The sequence below is a fragment of the Poeciliopsis prolifica genome, unplaced genomic scaffold (genome assembly GCF_027474105.1).
Source record: "Poeciliopsis prolifica strain line A6 unplaced genomic scaffold, Auburn_PproV2 SCAFFOLD006, whole genome shotgun sequence".
In the NCBI taxonomy this organism is placed as follows: Eukaryota; Metazoa; Chordata; class Actinopteri; order Cyprinodontiformes; family Poeciliidae; genus Poeciliopsis; species Poeciliopsis prolifica.
This window is the reverse complement of record NW_026562381.1, coordinates 4,588,950-4,614,821: the sequence shown is the minus strand read 5'-3', so window position 1 is coordinate 4,614,821 and position 25,872 is coordinate 4,588,950. Positions and strand designations below refer to the sequence as shown.

At 35.9% G+C, this 25,872-nt stretch overlaps 1 protein-coding gene across 1 annotated transcript in view; it reads left to right on the top strand.

Moving 5' to 3' along the window:
- Positions 1 to 9,953: 9,953 nt before the first annotated feature.
- The window catches only part of LOC129360427 (protocadherin Fat 2-like), an 87,069-nt gene continuing 71,150 nt past the window's right edge, over positions 9,954 to 25,872 (top strand). Inside the window, 2 exon segments of the mRNA XM_055030632.1 lie at positions 9,954 to 10,136; positions 20,728 to 23,991. Of these exon segments, the coding sequence (XP_054886607.1) occupies positions 20,757 to 23,991 (3,235 nt within the window). The 5' untranslated portion in view covers positions 9,954 to 10,136; positions 20,728 to 20,756.

The window sequence follows — 25,872 nt, the reverse complement described above, 5'->3', positions numbered from 1 at the left end:
TAATTTCCATTTAAAATGCTTGGATTAATACTGTAATATGAAATCTCAGTGTTATTTTTTTCAATTTTAGAGAATGAGAATCTCATACTGGCCAACTCCTAATGCATCACACCATCCTTCATCATACCATTAACGTAAGCATAGTGTCCACACAGTCCAACTTGTTTCGTCAAAGTTTCAGCCTGCTTATGCCTTCAAGAATCAGCAGGACTTCAGGGGGGAGGGGATTTTACATTCAAGTAAAATCCCCCGGGTTATTTTTTATGCACTTTCTTTTTCACAACTGTGTGAAATGTAAGATTCCACACTTGCTTAGGCACAGGCTGGCGATAGGCGGGAAATAATTATTTTTTTGTTTTGTTTTTTTCTTTCTGGTGGAGGAGCACAAGGCCGTAGCCAGAATAAGATAACAGTTGAAAGAGAGCCTTTGTTTGGTACTACACAGGGAGACAGGGAGAAAATAGTAAAAAAAAAAAAAAAATCAAGATCTTTGAAGGCTACAAGTGTCAAACTTGATTTGTAAAGGTTTGCAGAAAATGGAAAGCAGTTTTGTCTTAAAAAACATTTAAAAAAAAAAGAAAAAAACCTGACGGTGAGTTGGAAAAGGTAGCTGTTTGCTGTTTTTTAACATAACATTCATGTTTTTATGTTTTTGAAATTGTTATTTCATCTGCCCTAGACATAATTCAATGTAGTAGTTTTGTTTGATGTAGACATTACTTTCATTCATTTGGCTAAGCATGCACTTCATTCACCAAAGAGGAACTGAGGAGATTTACAAGGAACTCCAAATGAGTCATAAAAAAGGATTTTTCTGAATCATTTTAAAAATGATTCATAAAAAATCCATCACTTTAGCAAAGACATTTGGTCTTTGATTGGTTCTTAGTATGCAATAGTTTAATGTGAATTATTTAAAAATTGCATCTTTAAATCCTGCTTCAATTTCATCATCTGTTGCCACCTACATCTCAAAACCAGAGGCAGAAAGATTGTGATTTTTCAGGACAGCTCATAGAAATGTCAAATAAAAAACTCGATCAGGTTTCCTTCAGTTTGTATCCATGTCATACCGTCTTGTGCAAGACCCTGTATATTCCTATCCCACAGTTGATGGTATGTGTAAATATTTGTGGTTCTGGTTGATATTATCATTCAGATGTGATCTTTGCAGTATCCCACACTGACATGAACCTCAGAGAAACTAAATGCCATCTCCTTCAACACACTTCAAACACAACAGCGGCAAAAAGAAGAAAAAAATGATGCAAAATAAACAGGAAAATATATGTCTTAATACTGGAGGGAAAATTCAATGTTAAAAGCATATTGCACCATTGATCATCAATGTGAAACCAAATGATTCTTTTTGTTGCAAAAACTTTATACAGAGAAACAATGGGGACTTTTGGTACAGAATGCCTTTGATAACTTATGGAGAGAAACAAAAAACACTGAGAGAAAACTTAAAGCTAATAGTTGAAATAACAGCAAATAATAGTAGCCAAAGGAGAAAGTAGTAGAGTGAGAGGAAGTGGTCAGTTTGTCCTTCAGCCTAAACCTATGCTGCATAAATGCAGAGATAGCTCAGGATGGGACAAGATAAAGGCAGAGTTAGGGAGTACCATCAATCAAAAGCTCTGGTCTAAGGTTATCATTTTTTTTCTTTTGCAGAACATGTGAAATTAAGTAAAGTTTATTGCGACTTTTCTGGCCTCGTAGCGTCCCTTATTCCAGATTTGTTTTCACTTGATGAAGCAGAAGTGGTCTAAAGTGCATAAATGTAGCTTTAGCAATAAATTGGAGATGTCAAATGTTATTTCTGCAGGAATTAAGTAAGTTTTTGAAGTTAGCACAAAATGAAAAATCCATTTATAAAGTTGATCTCTCGAGTCTCAGAGTCAACGCTATTGCCCCGAAATTAGGGACCTCTTAAACAGCGACCAGAACTTGGTCTTGTTTCCCAGAATACCATCTGTTCTTATTGGATGATCAGGGTCCATTGAGTCCTGCCGCTGCTTGCACGGTTCTTATCAAAATGTCTGGGTTGGCGTCAGGTGAGGTGGGGGCAACTACAAATCAAAGGCACTCCTACAAGGTCTGATAATTTTAGATCTGCTATAGAGTGAGAGAAGTGTGGAAGAGTTAGACAAAAAACTACTAAGGACTCAAAGACAGAAGTTTTAGTTTAGAAAAGAAACATCCCTATGCATTGATTGCTTTCTTTGGCTCATAGATTTTTTTTTAAATAAGCACATAGTATATTTTAGATTCACCACCATGAGACACATCAGATTCACGGCTTTGTTGAGTTTTTATCGTTGGTTTTATCATAAAATTTATGTTTAAGAAGTTCTAAAACATAAAAAAGACACCACATTACCATGAATGTCACGGTGTTGTCTGGAGGTATTCAGGTTATTTTTTCCGAATGTTTATCTATCTAGATCTCATGGGAGTTTACAGTTGAACTGCCACAGGATCAAAAACATTATGTGCCTGACTCCATCAACCTCCACTGAAGCTTAAATGGGGAGAACAGCTTGTCAAAGTGGACGAATAAATCAAATCCATTGAGAAATATCTCAGGTTAAGAAAAGGCACCAGTTAATGGCCATGGAATAAATCACTTGCCTCTTTAGTTCTGACAAAAACATTTAATTAAATTTTAATTTTTTTCCTCTTTGGCCCCTGACCTTGTCCAGACCCTAAATTTCTGAATTCCTTGTCGCTTGTGACAGGTAAGCGTACAAAGAGGCGAACTTGTTGACAGACATTCTGACATGCTTTAAAAAAAAAGGTCAGTGGGGGTCTATTCGAAACTCTGCACCCTCTGTCCATTAATTTGCCTGCAGACTTGTGGGGATGACTTGTGGCGACAGTCATCCTTTCACTAAACATCAATCTGAATGTGACAGAGTGGAACACGAGGAGGACATGGCTGAACTGAAGAACTCGAACGTTTACACAGAGATCAGCTGGAATGAAAACTTGCTTCCTCCAATCAACTAGTATTTTTCTAAATTCTCTAGTAAAAGCACTTACAGTCTTTTTATTGTTCTATGATCCTCTTTTCAGATTTAAACAAAAAATTGCTTTTAAGTCTAAATTGCATCGTATTATTGAAAAAAAAAAAAAAAAACAATTAACATTTTCTGACACTAACATTTGGGAATTTTATGGCCCAATAAAAACAATATTATATACAGATTTATGGATTTGTTATTTTTTTTGTCACCACTGGAAAAACATGTTCGCATGTTTTCTTATATTTGCAAAGAAATTGGCAATCAATAGGTTGTTTATTGTTTCATAAACAGTAAAAACAGGTTGTTTTTACTTGTTCTATCAGAATTCTTTAAAAGTGTGAGGTGAACTCCGCATTATGGTATTTTACTTGATTGCTCAAGTAGTAGGGTAAAAGTCACATCAAAAGAAATTCTGACTAAGTCTGACTAAGTCTGAATCATGCCTGTCAGATTTTACAACTGCTGTATCAAAGAACAACTTGTCAAAGTTGGTGAATAAATCAAATCCATTGAGAAATATCTCAGGTTAAGAAAAGGCACCAGTTAACTGTTGATACAGTTTATCGGAGAATAAACTGTATCAAACAACCTTAATCTTGTTGGTGACAAGATTAAGGTGAAGCTTAATTGTTGTTTCCCTTTTTTCTGCCATCATCAAAATGATGTTGAAATGGCATTTTATGTAATAATGGATTTAAAGAAACACTTTACTTTCATAATTCAAAGAAACAACTGGTTCTATCTGCAGATCATTTGAACCAGTTATCTTTGCATCACAGCAGAGAACTTAATTCTCTAAAATTATGTTCATTTTCAAACTTCTTTGCCCATGAGATTATGTTACTTGACATCTGAATCTGTCTGTTTTCTGGCAGATTCTGTAATTTTCAATTGGTTTGATTTGCTAGAGCTCCTTACATTTACGTCTCTTGTTCAAAATTTGACCCAAACACAGAAAAAACATTCATGGCTCTGTGTTACCTTCATTCACACTGAAGACCTCTGACAGCCCTGACATATTAGCAAGTAGAAAACCTGCCTGAACATGATTTGATCCTCCCTGCAAGTAACTTGAGTTTTACACACTCTGATTGGTGGTCTCTGTAAATCAAGGAAGAGATGTTTTGCTTCTGCTCACGAGAGTTTGCAACACTCCTTTGGTAATAGCACACAAGACTTTTTTTTTTTATCCTCACAGCTCTGCACATGTAGTTTAGCATAATCTGACAACATGGTGCCCCAAGCATAATAAACTACTGACAGGCGAAATAGAAAAAGAAAAAAAAAAACATTGATTTTCTTTTTACAGAGGTTGCTGGCAGTCAGTTGGATATGTTGAGCAATAAGTGAACATTTTGTCTTTGAAGATCATGCGCTGCAAGCAAAAAAACTGGCAAGCTTAAGGATTTCAGATAGTGTGCCTAAAGTCAAATTGTGATGGACAGAAAGATAAATGTAGGTATTTGTGTGGTTTTCATATGGAACCGCAGATATATACATAATAAATATTAGTTATGAAAGGATGTAAATTAGGTTCAGAATGGTACCACAGAGCAACAAAAGATGGATTTGTTCTGTTTGCTTTGCTTTGAAAAGCATCAGCTCAAAAGACAGTTTCATCTGAACGTTGTGGTGCTTTAGTAATTACTGATCTACACTTAAATTGGTCTTTGCTAACATGGTCTTTGTCCTTACCAGCTATGATTCCTGGTTGTTCTTTTTATCTGATGCAGTAGAATACTCACTTTCAACACAGCAAATAACATTTTAAAGCAGAAATTATGGAGGTATAATTCCTGCTTCACATGTATTTGAAGTTGAAGTCAGAAAAAAATCATATTGGAGGATTTTTATTAATACAGGATGAAAATATCCAATTAAACCAATTTCAGCTTGTTATTATTAATTTCCTGTGAAACTTAGACTCATATTCAATAACTTTTTGTTAGTTTAAAAGAAGTGTCAGGTGTGGTGCTTTTCCATACTAACGCAGAGATTTTGTTACACTTTGAGCCACATGAGTTATTTTACAAATATGCTTTAAAAATGAATTTGAGTTGAATTATGAGAAAATGCAAACAAATTAGTCAATAAAAAGTTATTCCAATTAATTACTTCGGGAGCTCATTGCTTTATCATTCAGGATTTTTAATTATGGAGGAAAATCTGTAATTATTCAAATTACTTTGGAATTCCCAATTCCAAAGTAATTTGCATGCATGCAACACTGCATGCATCTGTGTAGAGGTCTCTGTGGGCACCTGAGTAAAACAGTGGCTTTTGAATTGAGTCACATTGTTTATCTGAATCATAACTAAGACCTGCTGCCACCAGAGTCCATATTTATACAGGAAAATAATGAATATCTGATCGGCTTTCCCAATATGTTTCTGAGTCCTGCCTGCCAGAAATCAATTTTAGCTGCAGTGATAGACCTTTTTTTATTTTGTTGTTAGATCAAACATTATATAAAATATGCATGCATGCATTCATATATCATAAATATTTTTTTTTGTATAGGAAAAATGTAAGTATAAACATTTAACCAAAATATGATCAGTATTTCCAAATGGAGTGTATACAAATATTCCTCTTCAGCTATTTGACAGCAAACTGGGAAAAAGTCACTTTTACAAGAGCTCTTTACAGTTGAACAAATAAACTAAAATGCAGTGTACAAAAAATAAATCTTGAAGATTAAATTTCAGACTTAGAAACCCCAAAACATGAATTGGGGACTGGTGCCATTTTGGCAAAGTATTGAAAGGACTTCACCCGGGATTCTGGGGCTATTTGTGTTAAAGATAAACATTTTGTTTTTAATTGTTTTGTTTGTCTATATACTTGTCCTATCATGTGGTAAAACAACATTGTAGTTCTTAACATTTAATATAAGATAAAGCCTGAGCTCTGCACTTCAATTACAAACAAACTGTCACCAATTAAATAACTATGGCAGTAGCATTGTGGTTGGGTGGCATTAAAACTTCTGCAGTTTTACTGTGTTGCGTAGCTCAGGTCCAGGTTGTCGACATTTCAAAGATGCCTGAATTCAATCGTCTAGTTAACAAATTCAAATTGCTGTTTACTTCCACATTAAGCAAAGGAAAAGAATGTATTCCACAGCAAACATACACAAAGAAAAGAAAAACATGATTCCCTTCAAACATGTCAAAAAATGTTTTTATGTATATCATAGTCTGGTTTGGTTCAATCATCGAATTATCATTGTGAAGCTGTAGCTGAGGCATAAATCTGACATTTACTTTAAAAGACATCGGTGACATTTTATCCAACTGTAAGTCAGTTAGAAGAACATAACAATCAGCTGAGCGACCCCCACTGTAGATGCAAATGTTGAGCAGTATGGAGTCAGCAGCATGCTATAGCAGCAGCAGGTAGTATAAGGTGGATTTGAGCCTTCATTTCCTCCAGGCTCTCCTGCTCTCGGCTCAGGTTCACCTGCTGCCGGTGGCCTCGTGCCCACCTTCTGTTGGTGTTTATTTCTAGATCATGCCTCCTCCCTTGTTTTCCCCTGCTCATCTGTCTTCCTCTCTTCTCCTTTACCATCATCTCCTCTCTGTCCACCTCTTTGTAATCCACATTTTCAATCTTCATGACACAGCTTGATTTCTCATCAACGCCTGCTCTCCTCTCTCCCATTTTCCATTTTGTTTTTGTTTATACCCACTCTCCCAACAATTTTCTAACATCTCTCATTGCCATTCTTTCTTCGTCAGCTTGTAATTCACAAACTGTTTGTCATTCTCAGTCTTTAGTTGGTCTCCAGATCTGTGCTTTATCAATTTGTTTCCATGAAGAAAAACATTGGCAATTAAATTACATTTAATTTTTATTTATTAATTTGTCCTTCCCACTTTATTTCCCACCACGTTTTTCAACTGCAAACGTTTAAAAGAAACCCTAGAGTTTAGCATTGTCTGTCGTTAAATGTTAATTGTCACTAAACAGTTCATAGGTATTGTCATTGGGGAGTGTTGAATCAATTGACCTTGTGAGGAATGTAAAGACATTTATTAAACATTTTCACTTTTTTAGGGCTCTTTTTTCTCCTTTTGCTATGGAAAATAGTGGAGCTTTTGTTTTGGTGACACTGATGAGATTCGAGATGGGAGACACTTTCATCCACATCCTGTGCTGGCAAAACATTCTAATTTTTGCATTAACGGGAAAAGCTTTCTCTGAAGCCTACTGTCTTTGAAATGTGTGAATAAAACACTGTTCAAAGCCACTGGGGTGAGATGGGCCATGAATATGAAAATGAAAACTCTGTCATATTGACTTCCTCAAGGTTCCTCAAACCCTATGTTATGCTTACTTTATATATGTCCCCACTGAAACAAATTATGTGTCACATTAGTCAATTGGTTTCTTGATATAAGCTGAGTATCGATTCCAATTTTAGTTCACACAGAAACAAGGAACAAAGAAATAATTATCATCTCTGTTAACCAGTGGTGTGAATTTAATTTCGATTCCTTTCTATATCTCCTTTCTCACCTTCATTCTCTTACAGCTAAACTTGAAAGTAATGTTTCTGCATTTTCTTGGTCATGAACTTCTTCGTTCCTGGAGATTGTATTATATTTTCTTTTCCAGGGTATTGAGAATTGTTACATCAATTTTTGTTTCAAATCACAAAAAACTACACCGTCTATATCTTTTTTTAATTCAGGATAGTTGAAGGACAAGACTTCAACTTGAAACTGTGATGAACTTGCTTGGTTGATTCTACTTTTGGTTGTTTTCAGCCTCTTTATGTAGAAAACTTCTATTAGTGGAATAAAACCCACCGCTTAAAGATAAAATGATTTTCAGATTTGTCTCTTCTGTCGTTGATAAGTTAACACAAAATCCACTCTCTTTTTGCATCCCGCAGAATAACACTGTGAAAAGAAGAATCTTATTCCAGTTTTCTTTACTATTTAGGACCAAGAATTGATTACGACATTTGATCTGATTTGTTTTAATTTTTTTTTTTTTCTGAAATGACCCAAAACTGTTTTTTTGATGTTTCATAAAATTGGACAGTTCTTTAGTGCTGAAAACTGAAAATCATAGTAACTTTTTTGAGGTCATGTCATACATTCTAACTTTTTTACACTTGTTGTGAAGGACACCTTCTATATAAACCAAGCATTTAATTTTTAGTCCATTGACGCAATGAGAATTATACACATAATTCGGCTACTAGTCACAAAATTTATTTTTTTCTAGGAATCACAAAAGATCTAAAATAGTTTTTCTTCTCTAGGACATAAGACCTAGAGAACATAATCAGTGGTAATTGTAGGTCATTGTTAGTGGATATTCAGGTTTTCGGGTCTTCATATGAACAAAATTACTTAATGCTTGTTGAGCCTGACATGATAAATAAGACGAGCCTCCCACAAAATCCATTGTTCTCCCCCCTTCTTCCCAACCATTAATGGCCCTGAGCCAGGACTTAAAGAGGTGTGTAAAATGCTAACCTGCAGGGTTTACACAACAGAAACACAATAGCCTGATGAGTCTGTTGCAAACACAGACAAACAGTGAATAACCCCCTTCTTTTTTAGGTTTTAATCATAGTAATAATACCCACAATCATCAGTTCAGAAAAGATGACTTTGTGTGTGGCCTCCATTAAAAGTTTACTTTTGTGAACAAATAGCACAATTTTTATTATTGCTTCTTCCAATACAGTCTCTTTTGCCTGACAAAGTAGTGACTCAACAAGGGAAGGTGGATTTTTCTATATTTTTGTGTTTATAAGCTAAAAGGAAAATACTTTGGTAAATAATTTAGTTGTTTTGCAGGACAGTACTTAACCATTTTGCCTAATTTAGTTCTCAATTAAATTATTTACAATTAAGACTGCTATACAAAAGGTACAGAGTATTCAAACAGTTAATTGCTACAAAATAGACTATTGTTTTGACAATGTGTTGATGTCTTAGTATGATTTTATGTGTGTACAGTCTACAAACCTATTTCTCAATAGGAAAACACTTTTAACTGGTAAATACATTGCTATAATCATTGTTTTTCTCTTTTCACCTGCTAATTATCCATTTGTAAACTTAAGGTGGCAGTAATTCACCAAGTTGTTTGCAAACTAGTGACGGCAGATAATTTGAGTGTACTGAATCTCTAGAAAAGTATATTAAAAGGATCCGTTCACCAGATCACACAGTTCATTCTTGCTGAATTAAACAACACCTCTTCCATTACAATCATCGTACTGCACAACGTAGAAAGTGATCCATTCACACTGCAATATGGCAGCACTCATTACTTCAAGCTAAAGGCTAATTTATCAGTGAACATCCCCCATCCCTATTATCTTAATACAGTTAGGTTAAAAAAACAGTGTTTTTTTTATTATTATTTTATTTTTATTTCAGAGGAATATAGCATTTTAATACTCCCATGGTCTTAGAGTAAAGTGATGCAAATGTTGTGGTTGGACAGAGGGAATGCAAGGATGGCGGCATCCCGTCAGTTCCCAAAACCACACAAAAAAAAAACTTGTAAAGGCACACACAAGGTCAGTGTGTTTTTACATTGTGCAATAATGCAATACAGTGGACTTCTTGTTAAGAAACTATTACACACACATATTAACTGTCGGAAAAAAGGGAATTACAAGGTGAGAAATGCAAAAAGACACATAAACACATACACATGCACAGGCCTGGTATGTACACATCCACATAAGCAAGACGAATTTGGATTTGGCCCAAAGGTCTGAGCCCACAGGCAAGAAAAGCAGGAGGCCCACAATCTGGGCACATGGAGGGAGTGTGCGTGTGCGTGTGTGTGTGAGTGTGTGAGAGGAGGGACAGTCAAAAGTGGGTGGAGTGGATGGAGATCCTGAGGGAGGTTTTGAGATGTCGCAGTAGCTCTCCATTGCAGCAACTTTGAAGGAGCTAACACCAACTTGAACAACTTTACGTGAGTGTATTTCATTTTCTCAAAGGACTGCACAGAATAGCTCTGTGGGAGTATGCTGGTTGTCACAATGCCTTCAGAGTTTTCTTTAAGTTCCTGAAGCGTTTGCAAGGGGGAAAGTATTCCTGGAAGAGTCTCCTAACTGGACCTCAGGTAAGTTTACTGCTACACTCCAATTCACACTGTTCATTTTGAAGAAAGCCACTACATTATTATTACATTACTACTGCTAAATAGTAGTAATGTATAAGTGGATATACAAGTGGAGCAAAACCTTTAAAATGTCACTCAACCGAACATGTTGGTTTCTCTTCAAAATGCTTTTCAGTGAATAATTTGGGATGTTTAGGTCACTCCACAAACAACACAGACTTTAAACCTGACATTTGCATGAGAACAGTGAAGAGCTCTGACATGTTTTATGCAAGTCAGCACATGCAGTTCCACTCACCTAAAACGTCTTTCTCCTTGCTTTTCATTTTTCAACTTTCACCTGGTTCACTTTGTGAGAAACTGAATTGCTCAATCAGATTGGAGCATATGCCCAAACTTTTGCAGCGACAAGAGAAGATGAACCATGTTTTCAATTCAGAAGTTGGTTTGGCCTTGAGGTGAAAGTGTATTCTCTGCCTTCTGTCACTTTCCTACAATGTCTTCTTGCATCGCACACACACATTAACAGAAGTGTGTGTGTGATGAGTGGGAAATCAGATGACCTTCGAAATATGGTCAACTCAGGACTTTAATATCGACAAACGATGTTCCTGATACAAATTGCTCTTTTTGCTAAAACATCTTTTGTAAGAAATTCCCTATGTTGCTTTGTTTAGCTTTTTGAAGAATAAATCACAGTTTTAATTTAGTTTAGATAAGTTGGTTATAGACTGACTTATGGAATTTCACAAAATGTTTTTATAATTGTTTAAATATTACAACTAACTTGCTCAGACCACTGTGTTTACAAAGAGTTTTCTACTAGCCTCACACATGATTTTAAGGGAAAACTAAAACTGGTTGATGGCAGACAATGTGGTTGTTATAATTTTTGGAAAAAAAAGTCCAGATGTGGATAAAGAATGAACAAAGCTGCCAGCAGTAGAATGAGCAATGCACCATCAGATGAACCCGCTGGACTTTTGACCTGTGTTTCTGTCTAAATTGGAGATATTTAATCAGTCAAGTGAAAACCTCAGTAGTTTAAAACTAGACTTGTGTCTACCCCAACCACACCTGCTCAATTCTGGTTGTCAAAATTGTCTGAATGAATGATAGAGAATCTAACTGGGAATCCTGCAGAGGCATTTCTTGACCCTTTCTGTAATTATGGCCTTCGTTGTGAGACTGGGCGTGGGTGCTTATTTGTGTGTGGGATCCATTTAACTCAAAGGAACATCTTCGACCTTTTCACTCAACCCCTCACCCTTCACTTGATGTGACCCAGCTCTGTAGACAGCTGTTTCACACAGAGATAAAATTGTATTGCCATAAAGGATACCCCCTATTTATGCTGCTCTGGTTTGGATTGTTAAACGTGATAGAAACGTCTCAAACCGGCAGACCAGCCGTTTCGGTGTCCACTCTTACAATATGAAACTGATCCATCTCTGACACCACTTTGGGACCAAGGATATTGGCTCAGGATGAGTTTCAAGTCTTAAGTTGTTTTTGACATGTTTACCCTATTGCTTCCAGTAGCCAACAGCTCTTTACTGTGTGTAGGATGGCACAGTGTAAAGAGAACATAATGCAATCATTAGACTTCTACTGACTCATGATTTCATTGCTATTTTTATTATTTTCCATTATCATAATATTCTCCCTTCTCAAGTGCCCAAAACCAAGCAAGGGGTCCCCTAATAGTCCTCTAATTTTATAATCTTAATAGCCATAATGTCATGTAAATTATGTGGTTTATTAATGTTCCACTTCTTGTGTGTGTGGTGCATTTCAGGGACAATGTAACTTTTAATTAACTTATTGCTAAAAGAGTCATTCCATGTCATAATTCTGAGAAATCAGAATCATCAGAATCATTTGCCTTGGCATTCGTAAAACTGTGTACCCAAGAGCTTAATATAGTTATTCTAGTCCTCAAAACATTTGATCTTTGGAGTTTGTATTGATATGATATGCTTAAGGCTTCATATAAAAGAGCCAAGTTAATGCTAAAACCTGTCATATTTGTTTCTGCACAGGTTGCTTGACTCAGATTTGATGTATGACCTGCAAAGCTTTATTGAGCCATCCTGATAGCATGATGAAGCACCTGACAGGCTTTTCCTACCTGGACTATTTTCCTGAAATTTTCAATTTCACAGTTCATAAGATATTGTGTAGACAGTAACATTCTGTGGCTTCTTTATGCAGAGTTTATCAGAGCAGAAGAAAATCGAAGGCACAGAATTCCAAAATAAGAGTCACCAAACCTAAAAAAAAAAAAAAAAAAAAAAAAAAAAATTACATGAAAATCAAATACATTAAATTGAGTTGTAAAGATGCTCAGGAGTTGATTGGATGCCTTAAGCTCGGGCTGTTTGTTAACTCCTTTTGGACCAGAAAAGCAGAGACTTATTGCAGTACAACCTCAAAGCTTAATTTAAAGCCTTACTTACTGTGGGTGTGAGAGAGGTAAAGTGAATGCCACGCCCCTCTCTAATTCCAGACAGGGGTTAGCGTCATAACCTCATCCTAACTTAATCCAAGAAGTCTGATCTCAGTGAACTCCAACAATGGCAGTGACTGTGAAAGTAAAACAAAAAAAAAGTTAAGTTTTTATGTTGTGGAAACAAAAAACATCTTTTACTTATTTAAAACATGACCCAAATGTTTAATTGAACAAAAACAGAGATGGAAAATTGACCATTAAGATTTTACTGTCAAAGTGGTTGCAATGTCATCTTTTTGAGAAAGTCAACAGGAGAATAAATCTTACTGCCAACTGGAGTCATTCGCTCAGAAGTCAAAGGTCAGAGCTGTGAACTAATAAGAATCATGCAGGAAAAAGTAATAAAGTGAGAACAGAGTGCTTGAAGGCATTTTTGTCAGAAAACAAGACAGAGCAACTTGTCCATCCCTATCCCCCAAATATCACCCAAAGTTTCATTTATTGTTTAAAAGAAAGAAGACCTCTTTATGAGCTTATATAATCAGGCATTTGTTTGTTTTTACAGAATCATCAGTGGCTTCAATTATTTTATGCCTGATGGGAAAATTATTGTACAACCAGGAGTAACCAAACAGTCGTTAGGTACACAAAAATTACAATAATTATAGCAGAGAACCACACACTCAGCTGAACCAATTGAGTCACATTTTGATGACTGTGAACAGTGTTTATTATGCACTCATTAGCATTAACCCAAACAACTGAAGAAGCCAAAATGATATGCTGAAACATTAACTTCTTGAAGTAAAACATGAATGCTGGACAAAATCTGGATAATCCCAATATTTACTTGAATCAGTCAGTTTCTGATCCTCATTATTGTTGAGTTACTTCTAGCTCTTTTACTTTCCTAAGATCTTATTTTTAAATATTATTATTGTCAGACCTTGCCAGTCTGAGTGAAGAAAGCAAGCAGTTTTCAATTGATCATTTCACTTCTTGGCCTTGTGTCATAAAGTAATTGCCCCATAACTCTAATAACTGGTTGTGCAACAATTGGCGCCAAAAACTGTTTTCAACTGTTGGCAATAACTGGCAATCAGTCTTTAAATTCCTTGTGGAGGAACTCTGGTCCAGTCTTCTATGTGAGAATATTTCTGATTTAGCAAAATTGGAAGGTTTTACACTATGATTGGCTTTTTCAAGGTCACAGACAATGAAGCTCCACATCACTCTCATTTTACATAACCCAAATGTGTTCAAGCCTGATGTTGTGATCTGCTGACTGTAACTAACCTTTTTCATGAATTTTTCTAGTGTAAAATTCATGATTTCATCAGTGAAGGTGAATTTTCTTGGCCCTGAAGCAGAAAAGAGTCTTCAAACTATCACAGAACTACCATAATTGTGACTGCTGACAAATGTGAGAAACAACGGAAGTGGTTTTGTCCCTGATATTATAAAATTTTATATTGTTTCTTGCTTATTGTGTAATCCTCAACTGTTATTTTATGAGAGAAAATTGAAGCCTAATCTGCTTTAGAAGTTATTTTGCATTCTGGTTGATGCAAGACATTTGGGTATAATAATCAAAATTTCCAAAACCATATAAGCTTTACTACCAAATCTGCCTTTTGTTAGATAAAAAAAAAAAAAAAGCTAAAAGTTATTTATAATCATGAGTAAAGAATAAATCATGCATTTGTCACAAGTGGGCTGGATTATTGTATTGGCCACTTTATCTGTGTTTTAAATTCAGCATTACAGTTATTATAAAACACAGGCAATGAAAGGTTTAAGCATAATGCATACAACTTTGGACTTGCAACCTGTAGAAACCAGAATCAATTTTAAAAATTCTTTACTTGTGCTCAAATTGTTTGCTCCTCATAAAACAAGAGATACGTTAATTTGGTATCCATCTACTAAATGTTTCATGTTCTACTTCATGTCGCCAAGAAGATTCTGTTCATCTGAGTTCTTGATTGTGCAGGTTTACCAGTAGTTAGCCCTGGGCCAGGCTAATGAAGTTGAACATAGCTGTCGAAAGAAAAAATGGGGCCATTCAGCTGATTCATGATTTACCAAGGGGAGTGATTATATTTCCACAGGGTCTGGCTTCTTTAGATTGCTCTTTTATAAACTCATAATCTTGTAGGTTCTTTATAGACTTAGTATGATTATCTTTGCCCAATGTTTAAATTTTTTGGCAACCATTTAAGCAAAAAGGAAAATTAAATTTATAACAGGAAAACTACTTTTTCATAGCACAGTACGTTGCGTAATATGTTGGATTTAAATCTGGCTCTCCCACACAGCTGTGAATGACCCAAGCTATTTCACAGAAAACAGTGAGTTTAACCAGTGCCTGATAATTTGGATCAAACCTATAACGTAGGAATTCAGGGAAATTATAACAAGTTCTTTACAGCTGAAAAAAAGCTTATTTTATATATATATAATACTGGAACCTTTTTAGATTTTTGATCCAAATCAGCAACATATTTAATGAAAAACATTTTAACATTTGGTTAGAAATTCTTCCTTGTATCATTAATGTTTGCAGTCGCTTAACAACTCTTCCCTTGTGTCACATTTTTAGACACAAGAGAACTTGAACATGGCCTGTAATGTTGATGATCTGCATGATTTTGTTGTTGTTGTTTTTTGTTTTACAATTTCTAATTTGACTGGGACCACCTGCCATTAATCCTTACTGTAATACCTAATTGTCTAGAATGACAGTTTGGGGTCATTTTTCTCTGTGATTCCCAGCAGAGATGAAAGGTGTAAACCATCTTTTGTATTCAAAAGATGGGAAACACCAAGTGAATGCTCCTCATCCCTCATGGCCTAATATTCCATCACAAACTCATTACTGTCACAGATTGTACCAGTGTAAAGCCTAAAGGTGTTGTTTTTTGTAATGGATACAAAGGAAATTGAACTTGACAATCATGCAAATACAGAAGAGGATGCATTAATGACTACACTAAAAACAATGAGGGATAGTATGGAAAAACAAATCTGTCATTTTCTAAAGAGGTAAACAGAAAGTAATTCCTAGCACGTAAAAAAATCCACTGTAAGCAGTTCATCATTTCACAAATAAAAATATGAAAATGTGGCATATGCTCACATTCAGCTACTATGTGGGGATGGAGCGTTGCAGATTATTTTGTAGGCACTCATCTGACCAGAGCACCTTCTTCTTCATGTTTGCTCTGTCCCCTACATGATCAGGAGTGAAAATGTAACTCATCCTTCTTTGATAACTGCCATGCAAATTTGAAAGACACCTGGCATGTAAATCAGGAAAAAGAAACTGCTATGATAAAATCTTATTCAGTCAACCTTGTATCTTAGTGTCCTCATGTATCCTGTACTTTTCTACAAAAGGTAGCACGAAATCAACAAAGTTTCTGAGACAACATATCTATACAAACTATAGTGTTGCATTAACTCTATTGTTTGTACAGAGACAAACAATAGAATTAATGTATATATTATATTTTTAGTTGAGAAATAGAATACGTTTTACAGAAATAAGATATACAGATGAATCCCAATTTGACTTTATAGAAATATGCACCAGACCTGTTTTTTCTTCCCATTTTTTATTCTTTTAAAACACCCTGAACCAAAGCAGCTTTTTGACGTGATTACTGAGATATTGTGTTAGAGCCAAGATGTCATCTCTTCTTTCTTCTAAATGACAGGGGTGTAATCACTTTGCTCCATTTTTTTTTTTTTTTTTTACAAAAAATAGGAACAAGCTTCATGTGATAAACACAATTGCACAAGCAGTAGCAAAAGGTATAATCCTCTATCGTCAGGGACAAAAGGAAGACCATGATGTTTTTTATTCATCAACTATTTCAACACGTATTATAGGTTTCTTTAGAACACAGAGATAATGATAGCTGTAAGGTATGAACCCTTTTACCCATTTTTTATAGTTTTGTCATAAAGTTCTGGGTTTTCAGTGGCAGACTTGCAGGCATGCAGATGCTTGATTCATCTCATTAAAGTGGTTATCATCACACAGGAAATGGATACCTTTTCAACAAATGCACTATAGCTCTGTGCTGGAGAGAACAAACTTGCATTGATGACCTGTTTTCTGAATATATTCTACTCCAAAATGCCATACAAGTTTTTTTTTTTTTTTTTTTTATTTAGTCCTGAAAATAAATTAAGATTGTTGTCATTAAGTTATAGACCACAGTACAAAAAATTGTCTTATGGAGTTGAATAAAGAGGTCAAGCTTCTCAGTTGTCTACTATCCAAAACAATTCATCTTTAGCATAACAAAATGCTTAAATGGTTCAGAATAACAATCATAGTCAGAATAAATCTTACAAAAGACAAAAAAATCAGTTCATGTTTATTTTGTTGACATTCAAATGTCAGATTCAAACCAATAAGTTATTTCTACAAGAAATGAGTTTTTACACTGAGGCAGGTGTCTTTTTTGTAACTCATTTAAACATCTGGCAGATATCATAAGTCTTGATATTCTCAAAAAAGGAAACCAATAAACGTGCTTTAGCCAACCACTAAATGTCTCTATCAAATTTACAATATTTACACATTTAACAAAAATGAAATGGACGTATTCACTTCAGACTGAACAACTATAATTATCCATCCTTCCCCCCAAAACACCCAGATGAATAACAGATAAAATGGTAACCTCACGATTAATGTCCTAATGTTTAGTTCACATGACTACTTCAGAATTCAGAACCAAATATTAATTTGTCTCCAGCATTTTAAGTTGTAATATATGCTTCTTAAACTTTTGAGTGTTTTTATTTCACATCAGAGATTAATATCATCTGCAAGTACGTTGTAAAAGCTACACTTGCAGTGAAATCATGTTTTCACTAAAAATTGAGAATTACGTAATATACCTTATTTTCAAAAGCTGCATAGAAATAGAGATCGATTGCAAGATCTATCATCATTCGTAATAAATAATGAATCTTTTTCTATACATGATATGAAAGATGAGATTAAAAATATTTAATCTGCTGGTGGTAATCCACTATGTCAAAAATATTTGGCAGAACAAGTGCTTTTAAACTTCAGAGAGCTTGCCTGCATTGTGTTTAACAGTGTGTGAGTTTGTTGTAGGTTTCAACACAGCAGAAAGTACAAGCTGATCATGCTCTCATTGACAGACAGAGATTGTTGATGGGGTGAAGAAAAGCTGCAAAAACAGTTCCCCATTCATGCTGGAAGGCATGTGGGGTGATGTCGAAATGTGACCCAGCAAGCTGGAGCCGAACATGTGGCTGCAGGTCACCTGCTGGAGCACACAGAAGGAGGGAGGTGTTAGTTTGTTTGTTAGTTGAACCAACAGTAACATCCTGAAGCCTCTGCCCTGCAGAGCTTTGTCTTTTGATGAAAGAATAAACATGAAAAGATGTGATGTGAAAGTAGCTGACAAGCTCAAAACTGGGAGAACAGAAAGTCAATAGTTTTGTTTTTGTCAAGCTATGTGGTTTGAAAGATTCTGAACAGTCGAGGCAGCTTCCACACACCTAACCCCTTTGCAGTTTATGAGAGCAAACATATATTAGCCAGGGATGACAAAGCAAACAGGGCTGATTTGTTGGATTCATTACATGTTTGATATTAGGTACATTGTACTTGAACAGAACAGTGTTTGTAGTCAGACAGTAATCCATCCTCATCTCCTTTTTAAATCACCCTCCTCTGGTTGCTCATTAAAGGATTTACCTTTAGCTGAACAAATATTTGTATTTCTGCTGTGTGATATTGTGTTGCTAAAGAGGATTCAATACTCTTTAGCAACTTTCCTGCATTGTCATCAGGCAAGTTAAATTACAAGAAGTACAGAACCATTAGTCATTATTTGTATGTCAAAAATACATTTTAAATCTAAAGTTGATATACAGATACATGAATATATCTTCTGTCATCACTGTTTTGTGAAGGTCTATCAATACATATTAAATAATGCACATTTCAAGATGAATATTAAAACTACATTTAGTATTTTATAATGTATTCTGGTTTTACAAGACTTGTTTTGAACCAGGTTTAGTTTACCGTCAAATATAATGCTGTTTATTTCCAAATACAGTAATTCTTTCCTTAATTAATCTGCCTTGCATCACTATATACATCAAAATATGTTACCTATAGTCTCAATACTGTATATTTAATGACAGAATATTTATGCCGTTAATTCTTATTGAAATGGAGCACAATGTCATATGTAAACGCAAACATTATGAATTACAAGTGATGGTAACGCAAAGACAAAATATATGGGGAAAAAGTTTTGTGCGGTAGATCTGAAATGCCCAATTTTCCCTAAGCTGACAAGATTCTCCAGATAGAAGCTGAAATCCAAGTGGCACCCTGACGGTTATAATCTGAATACCTGTCAGCGAACGATTCAAGATAAAATCCCACATACCTGGAATCCATTACTGAAACCACCAGTGCCAGTCAAACACATGCATGCTCAGTGTTTTCAGATCCCACATGGATTGCTGGTTTAGAATATGACACAGGCTTTTGTAAACATTCTTTGTTTGCTTCTGTCACATTTCTTCATATAACTGGATGCTCGAGTGATATCAGGTGGTGTCAGGTAGCTTTTTTAACTATGAATACAATGCATGGAGTTTTGTTTCATTCCTCTGATGTCAGTAAATCTTTGATCTGCTCTAATTATTGTTCTGCATTTTGAGTGATTGTGTGCAAATAATAGAAGAAAACCTTGTAAATGAACAAAATGAATGTTTTTACAGCTTAACTTCTTCCTGCTCATGTGGTGTTCTGCTATTATAGTGTTTTGTTTATTTTTTGTGAAACTACAAATTAGTTTTTCACTACCTCTCTGGTTCTATATGCGTATCCTTTCTTTTCATTTGTTGGCAAAAAAAAAGTTCTCTTGTCATGATAATACCTAATAAAAGAAGTAGATTCTGTAACAACCTTAAGATGTCACAGTAGTTAATTACAGTGCAATTTTAAAAATGTATAAATCTTAACATCAATATTTTAAGGTTATATACAGTAAAAACTTTGATAGATTGGGGTCCACAATGCTGTTCACAAATAAAGTACAAATGGTAGAGTTGATTTAAGGCATGTAAATGTGTAGTTGAATGGGAATGACTGATTTTATGTAAAGAGTCTCTCACTTTTCTCAAAAGCTCTATATAAGTCTGATGTAATTTCATTTCATAAAGCTTTGGATTCAATGGCACCAACCTGACCTTAAAGTTTAGTCCATCATTTTTTATGAACCACTCTTGCTTTTACTCTGATTTAGTTTAGTGTTTTCAGCAGACCATTACATAAGGTTTATATTTGTTCAATGCTGTGGGACATTTCAGGATTCAGATTTTGGAGGTAGTCTTTTGATTTTTTATCAGTACTTGTTGATGAAACAGCATCAAAGCACAATGCAATGAATGCCATGCCTACCTGCTGCATATTGGCTTTATGAACAATAACTAAAAAGAAGTTCAGTCTTCAAGAAATAATTAAGCACTATGCAATGGGGTCCATATTAACTGTTCTGATAGTCATCTTTGTCTAACATTTCAGAATCTTATGTTGAATATGATATGAATGCAGCAGTTTGGTGACTCATGTCAGCTATTACTGGTACAGCCATTTAAAATAAGATCCATGCTTAACCTTTTGCTGTCATCTGCAAGGCACCAAGTCATTGAACAATACAAGAAGCCAAAGAAGAAGCTTAGAGAGAATTGTGTCATTGTTTTTTTTTCTTTCTAGTTCTTGTTCTCCAAAGGAATAATTATGAGGAAGGGATCTAGAAGCCACCTGTCTGAAACAGCTTGAAGGCCCTGAAACACTGCTCTGTTTTACTTGTTTTACAGTTTTTCTTTATGGGCAAGTTAGGACGAGTCAAACACGCCACAGACCTCCTCTCTGCTGTTGTGTGGCTGTGTACCGTGTATACATAATAATGGGGTATTAGTTATGACTACAAGTGTGTTATGTGCAGATGAACAAGTCGATACAAACATGAGCATAGGACTCCATTGTTTTAGCTTCAAAGCCTCTTTTGTTCCTCATTTAAAGGCGAATACATCCTTTAATACTCCTGTTTTTCCTTCTCACAGGTCTGAGGTCAGACAACGAGGTACTGAGGATGGCAATATCAAGAACCAAACTCTTCACTTTGGTGACATTTCTCCTTGTAGCAAAGTGCAATGGATTAATGGGAAAAGGAAAAGACTCCTCTCTGTTAAGCTTCACACACCATCTTTACAATGCCACTATCAATGAAAACTCTGCCCCACGGATGTATGTTGAGATCCCTGTGAAGATGGGTATTTCACTGAACGACCTATTGTGGGACATCAAATATAACATCGTTGCAGGTGACGATGAAGAGTTTTTCCAAGCAGAGGCTCTATCAGTGGGGGATTTCTGCTTCCTTAGGATCAAAACTCGCAGCAGTAACTCAGCTCTGTTGAACAGGGAGGTTAGAGATAGCTACACTCTCACAGTGGAAGCAACAGAAAGCACTTTTGAATTACAGGCTAAGACAAAGGTGTTTATTCACGTGCTCGATACTAATGACTTAAAGCCGCTTTTCTATCCCGCATCGTACAATGTGAATATAAGGGAAGACACTCCACTCAAGACGAGTGTGGTCAAAGTCAGTGCAACAGATGCTGACATTGGAACCAATGCTGAATTTTTTTACTCCTTCACAAGCAGAGCTCATCCATTTTCTGTCGATCCATTCACAGGCGTGGTCACCCTTGTCAAAAAGCTCAATCACACTCGAATGCAGAGATATGACCTCATAGTATTAGCAGAAGACAGAACAAAAAAGATATCAGGCATTCAAAAATTTGGAAACACTGCTCGAGTCACAGTCAACATACAAAAGATGCCAAAGGAGTTCCCAGTCATCACACCTCCCCCAAAACCCAAAGTGTCTGCAGATGGAGATGTAGATATTAGCATCCATGTTGAAGCAGGAGTCAAGCCTGTGGAATCTCTTTATATTGTAAATGGGGATCCTCACCAGTGTTTTGAGATAATCCCTTCAGGAGTGCAAAGCATGGACTTCCAAGTGATTTCAACAAAGAGAATTGTGTGGTCTCAAAGTCCTTTTGGGTTGAATTTGTCCCTTCAAGCTAAAGATAGGAGCTCTCCAAGCATTTTGTCTCCAATTACAGAAATTCACATTCCAGCAGGCCCTTATTGGCCTTTAACATTTCTTGAGGACACCTATATTGTCACCTTAAGTGAGTTTTCCCCTCCTAAAACTCATGTAATTAAAGTTTCTGTCACTTTCTTTTACCAAAATGTTACATTCAGCATCAAAAACAATCCAGACAGCTTGAATTTTAAAATCCATCCCAAAACTGGGATTATCATAACTGCAGATAAATTTGACTATGAGAGGAAAAAACGATATGAATTTGATGTGGTGGCCAATCATGGTGAAGCAGAGACTCATATTGTGATCAAGATTGCTGATGAGAATGATAACAATCCACATTTCAGACAAACGTCATATCAGGCGACAGTGGATGAAAACATGCCTGTTGGCAGCAGTGTCCTAAAAGTTGCTGCTTCAGATATTGATGAAGGCAAAAATGGCTTTGTTACCTACTCCATTGCAAGTTCTGGACCTTTACCTTTCACTATAGATTCATTTACAGGCATTATCTCAACCTCTGAACACCTAGACTATGAACTTATGAAACGACGGTATCACCTAAGAGTCTGGGCTTCGGACAGTGGCAGCCCCTTCAGTCAGGTCAGCGAATGCCCCGTGACAATAACCCTGAACAACTTGAATGATAACATCCCTCTGTTTGAAAGAGTTGGCTGCAACATCACAATACCGCTTGATTTAACAGTGGGACACATACTTGCTGAGATTTCGGCCATTGATTTAGATGAGTTGCAGCAGCTCCAGTACAAAATAGAATCAGGCAACGAGGCCCAAATCTTTGGCATTGATTCCATTTCTGGTTCAATCTTTCTTAAAAAGCAAATTCCCCCACAGGAGGGCTCATTTACCCTGAGGGTTGTTGCAACAGATGGAAAACATCACTCTGAAGTCTCAGTTGTAAGAGTAACTGTCACAAACAAAGGTGAGAATGCAACAGTGAGCTGCTTGGAAACAGGCATTTTTAAACAGATGACTGATAAACTAATAGAGTCAATAAAGCCAGTTTTAATCAACCAAGAAGAAGAGTCTTTCTCAGATATCCATATCACTAACAGACATTCTCCCAAAATTGCTAAGAGCATTCCCAGTTCTATTGATGTTCCTGAGAACTATACACTTAATTCAACCATTCTCCAGTTCCAGGCCACAGACCTGGACTCTGGCTATAACGGTATGCTTGTGTATGCAATATCAACAGGGAATGAAGATGGGTGTTTTGCTATTGACACGTTTTCTGGAGAACTTCGTTTAGCTTGCCCCCTGGATAGAGAGACCAAAGAGTTCTACATTCTGAACATTACAGTTTATGACTTGGGAACACCACAAACATCTGCCTGGAAATTCCTCGCTGTAAACGTAGTAGATGTCAATGACAACCCTCCTGTTTTTGATCAGCACAGATATGTGATTCGAGTACCTGAAAATGCTGAGAAAGACTCTGTTATCTTCAGAGCCAGAGCAGTAGACGTTGACACAGATTTGAATGGAAATGTCCTATATTCCTTCCTGACTCCAACTGACACGTTCAGAGTTGATGAACTGACTGGAGAGGTGATTGTGACGAGTCCATTGGATCGAGAGAACTCTCCCAAACATGACCTCTGGATCAGAGCCACAGACCAAGCCAGACTTGGTCCTCAGTTGTTCTCTACCACTAACCTGGTGGTAATTTTGGAGGATATAAATGACAACACACCTAAATTTGTGCCAAAGGGCTATCATATAAAAGTTGCAGAAGATGTTCCTGTGGGAACTCTGCTTGTCTGGGTGGAGACTGAAGACTTAGACCTAGGTAGTGGAGGTCTGGTGACATACAGACTAATGAGCACAGAGAGTGGGATCTTTCATCTTGACTCATCTACTGGAACTTTGACCCTGGAACGTGAGCTGGACTTTGAGAGGCGACCAGCTTACAATCTCACAGTTCAAGCCGTGGACCACGGCCTCCCTCGCTCCTTGTCATCATCCTGTTTTGTGGAAATTGAGGTTCTGGATGTCAATGAAAACCTCCACAAGCCAGTGTTCACAGAGTTTGTGTATGAAGCAGCAGTGCTGGAGGATGCAGCAGTGGGGACATCTGTGGTAATGGTCTCGGCTTCAGACAAAGATGTAGGTCGAGATGCTGTGGTCAGATACCATATCAGTGATGGCTCTGGGCTTGGAGTTTTCTCTATTGATGAAGAAGCAGGTAAATAAATTGAGCTTTCTTCCACTGTTTTAATAAAATGTTGCAATTTTAAATACATTTTGAGTTTGTTGTTAAATTGTATGGTAGAGTAACAAAAAACACTCTACTTTTGTCAAGTTAGTTTTTAGCATCAGTTCAATATGAAACGGCCTGAAGCACTAATACTATGAATGTCTTATAAAGATCACATTGATAAGAAAATCCAATATATTTATAAATAGTTTCTTCAGCCAGATGTTATCCACATTGTTACTAAAACAATGGCCTAAGTCGGTTTTTCTAAAAGGTATTAAAAAATACATATATTTTTTTTTTTGGGGGGGGGAAAAATCACGAGGCAAAAATTGACTTAGGTCATTATTTTTCCAAAGGTGGTGATATTTAAAGTTAGTGGGACATTAATAACACTAAATTAGACAAAAGTGCTGCAGTGTGATGTCACATAATACTGCAGTATAATCCATGTCTGCAAGACAGCATAAACGAAAAACAACTTAAAAGCAATGAGAAAATGCAACATAAACATCACAATTGGCATATGCATGTAAATTGAAAAATATTTAGAGATTAGCTTGTCAATTAAATAATGAGAATCAAAACCAACTACACAGTCTTCCAATGTTTTCATCGTCAGTAATTATAATGCTTCTATTTCTTCAACTATGAGAGGTCAAGCCAGCATCTATTGTTTTCCTAGGCAGTTGTTTGCAGCTGTGTTTACGATGTACACAGTATAACTGTGTCACCTTAATACAGTCTGATGGACGAGTATTTTTTAAAGTGCCTTGTTGACCTAGCAATTTTATTTGGTTATTTAATATTAATTTTGTCAGGCTTTCTTCTTCGTAGTGAAGATCAGTTTCATGGTTATAAACAACAACCTCTTCATTGTAGAGCAAGAAGGGACATTAGAATATCCTAAATATTGTTTATTATTTTGACTTTAAAAAGATAATGAAAACTAATCCTCTCAATCAAGTAAAATCCATGCAGTCAGATCCCTATCAGTTGTATGTTTTTCATAGCACTGCACAACTTGCAGCAGTTTTTATGGATTCTGTGGTATGAAACTGATACTTATGGATATTCATATTCAAACATTTTGTACTTTATGTGGCAGCTACTGAAGTAATGTTAAAGAGACTCATTTCAATAAAATTTAAAAATTGGTTGAAAATTCTCAGAAAGAGAGCTTGCCACACTCAGTAATTCACATTGTGTTAAAATCACTTGTCCATTCATTATCATTTGTGATTTTCACACATTAAAAAATCACCAGACTCAAACCACTTATAGGCGTGAAATTATAAGACAGTCCACCTGCAAGCTGAGCTCCAAGTTGCTGCTTGTTCTGACAAAGTTCAAGTGATGTGATTGAAATCTCTAAAGAGCATCTTAATTGAGCTTGCAGAGAGAATGTTTCAGTGACAGTTGATGTAGCAGAGGAACAGACACATTTCTAGTAAATTTATAAACATAGTGAATATTTACATCATGTTGTATCAAAAACAACATTCCCTGATGTTGTTTTTGATACAACATCAAAAACAACATTAGAGAATGTTGTTTTTTCCTCTGGTATTTTTCCATCAATGTGTTCACATATGGAAAATACCTGGTGAGCCCGCAGCATATCGGCCTTGCATACCAGTAGCCTGCTGCTGAACTTAGGGTTCAGATAAAATCAGGGTAAATGGAGTTCTCCGTCATGATGAAACAGTGCTGAATTATTACCTGTTTTCTTTCTTCTTTTTAATTTTTTAAATTTTTTGAGTTCTCACCCTGTGAGTTTAAATTGACAGTTCTTCATATGGCCTTTAATGGACTTTTAAGTATTTTTATGTAAAAACAGTTTTGTCCAAATTAGTTAGCTCGGAATGG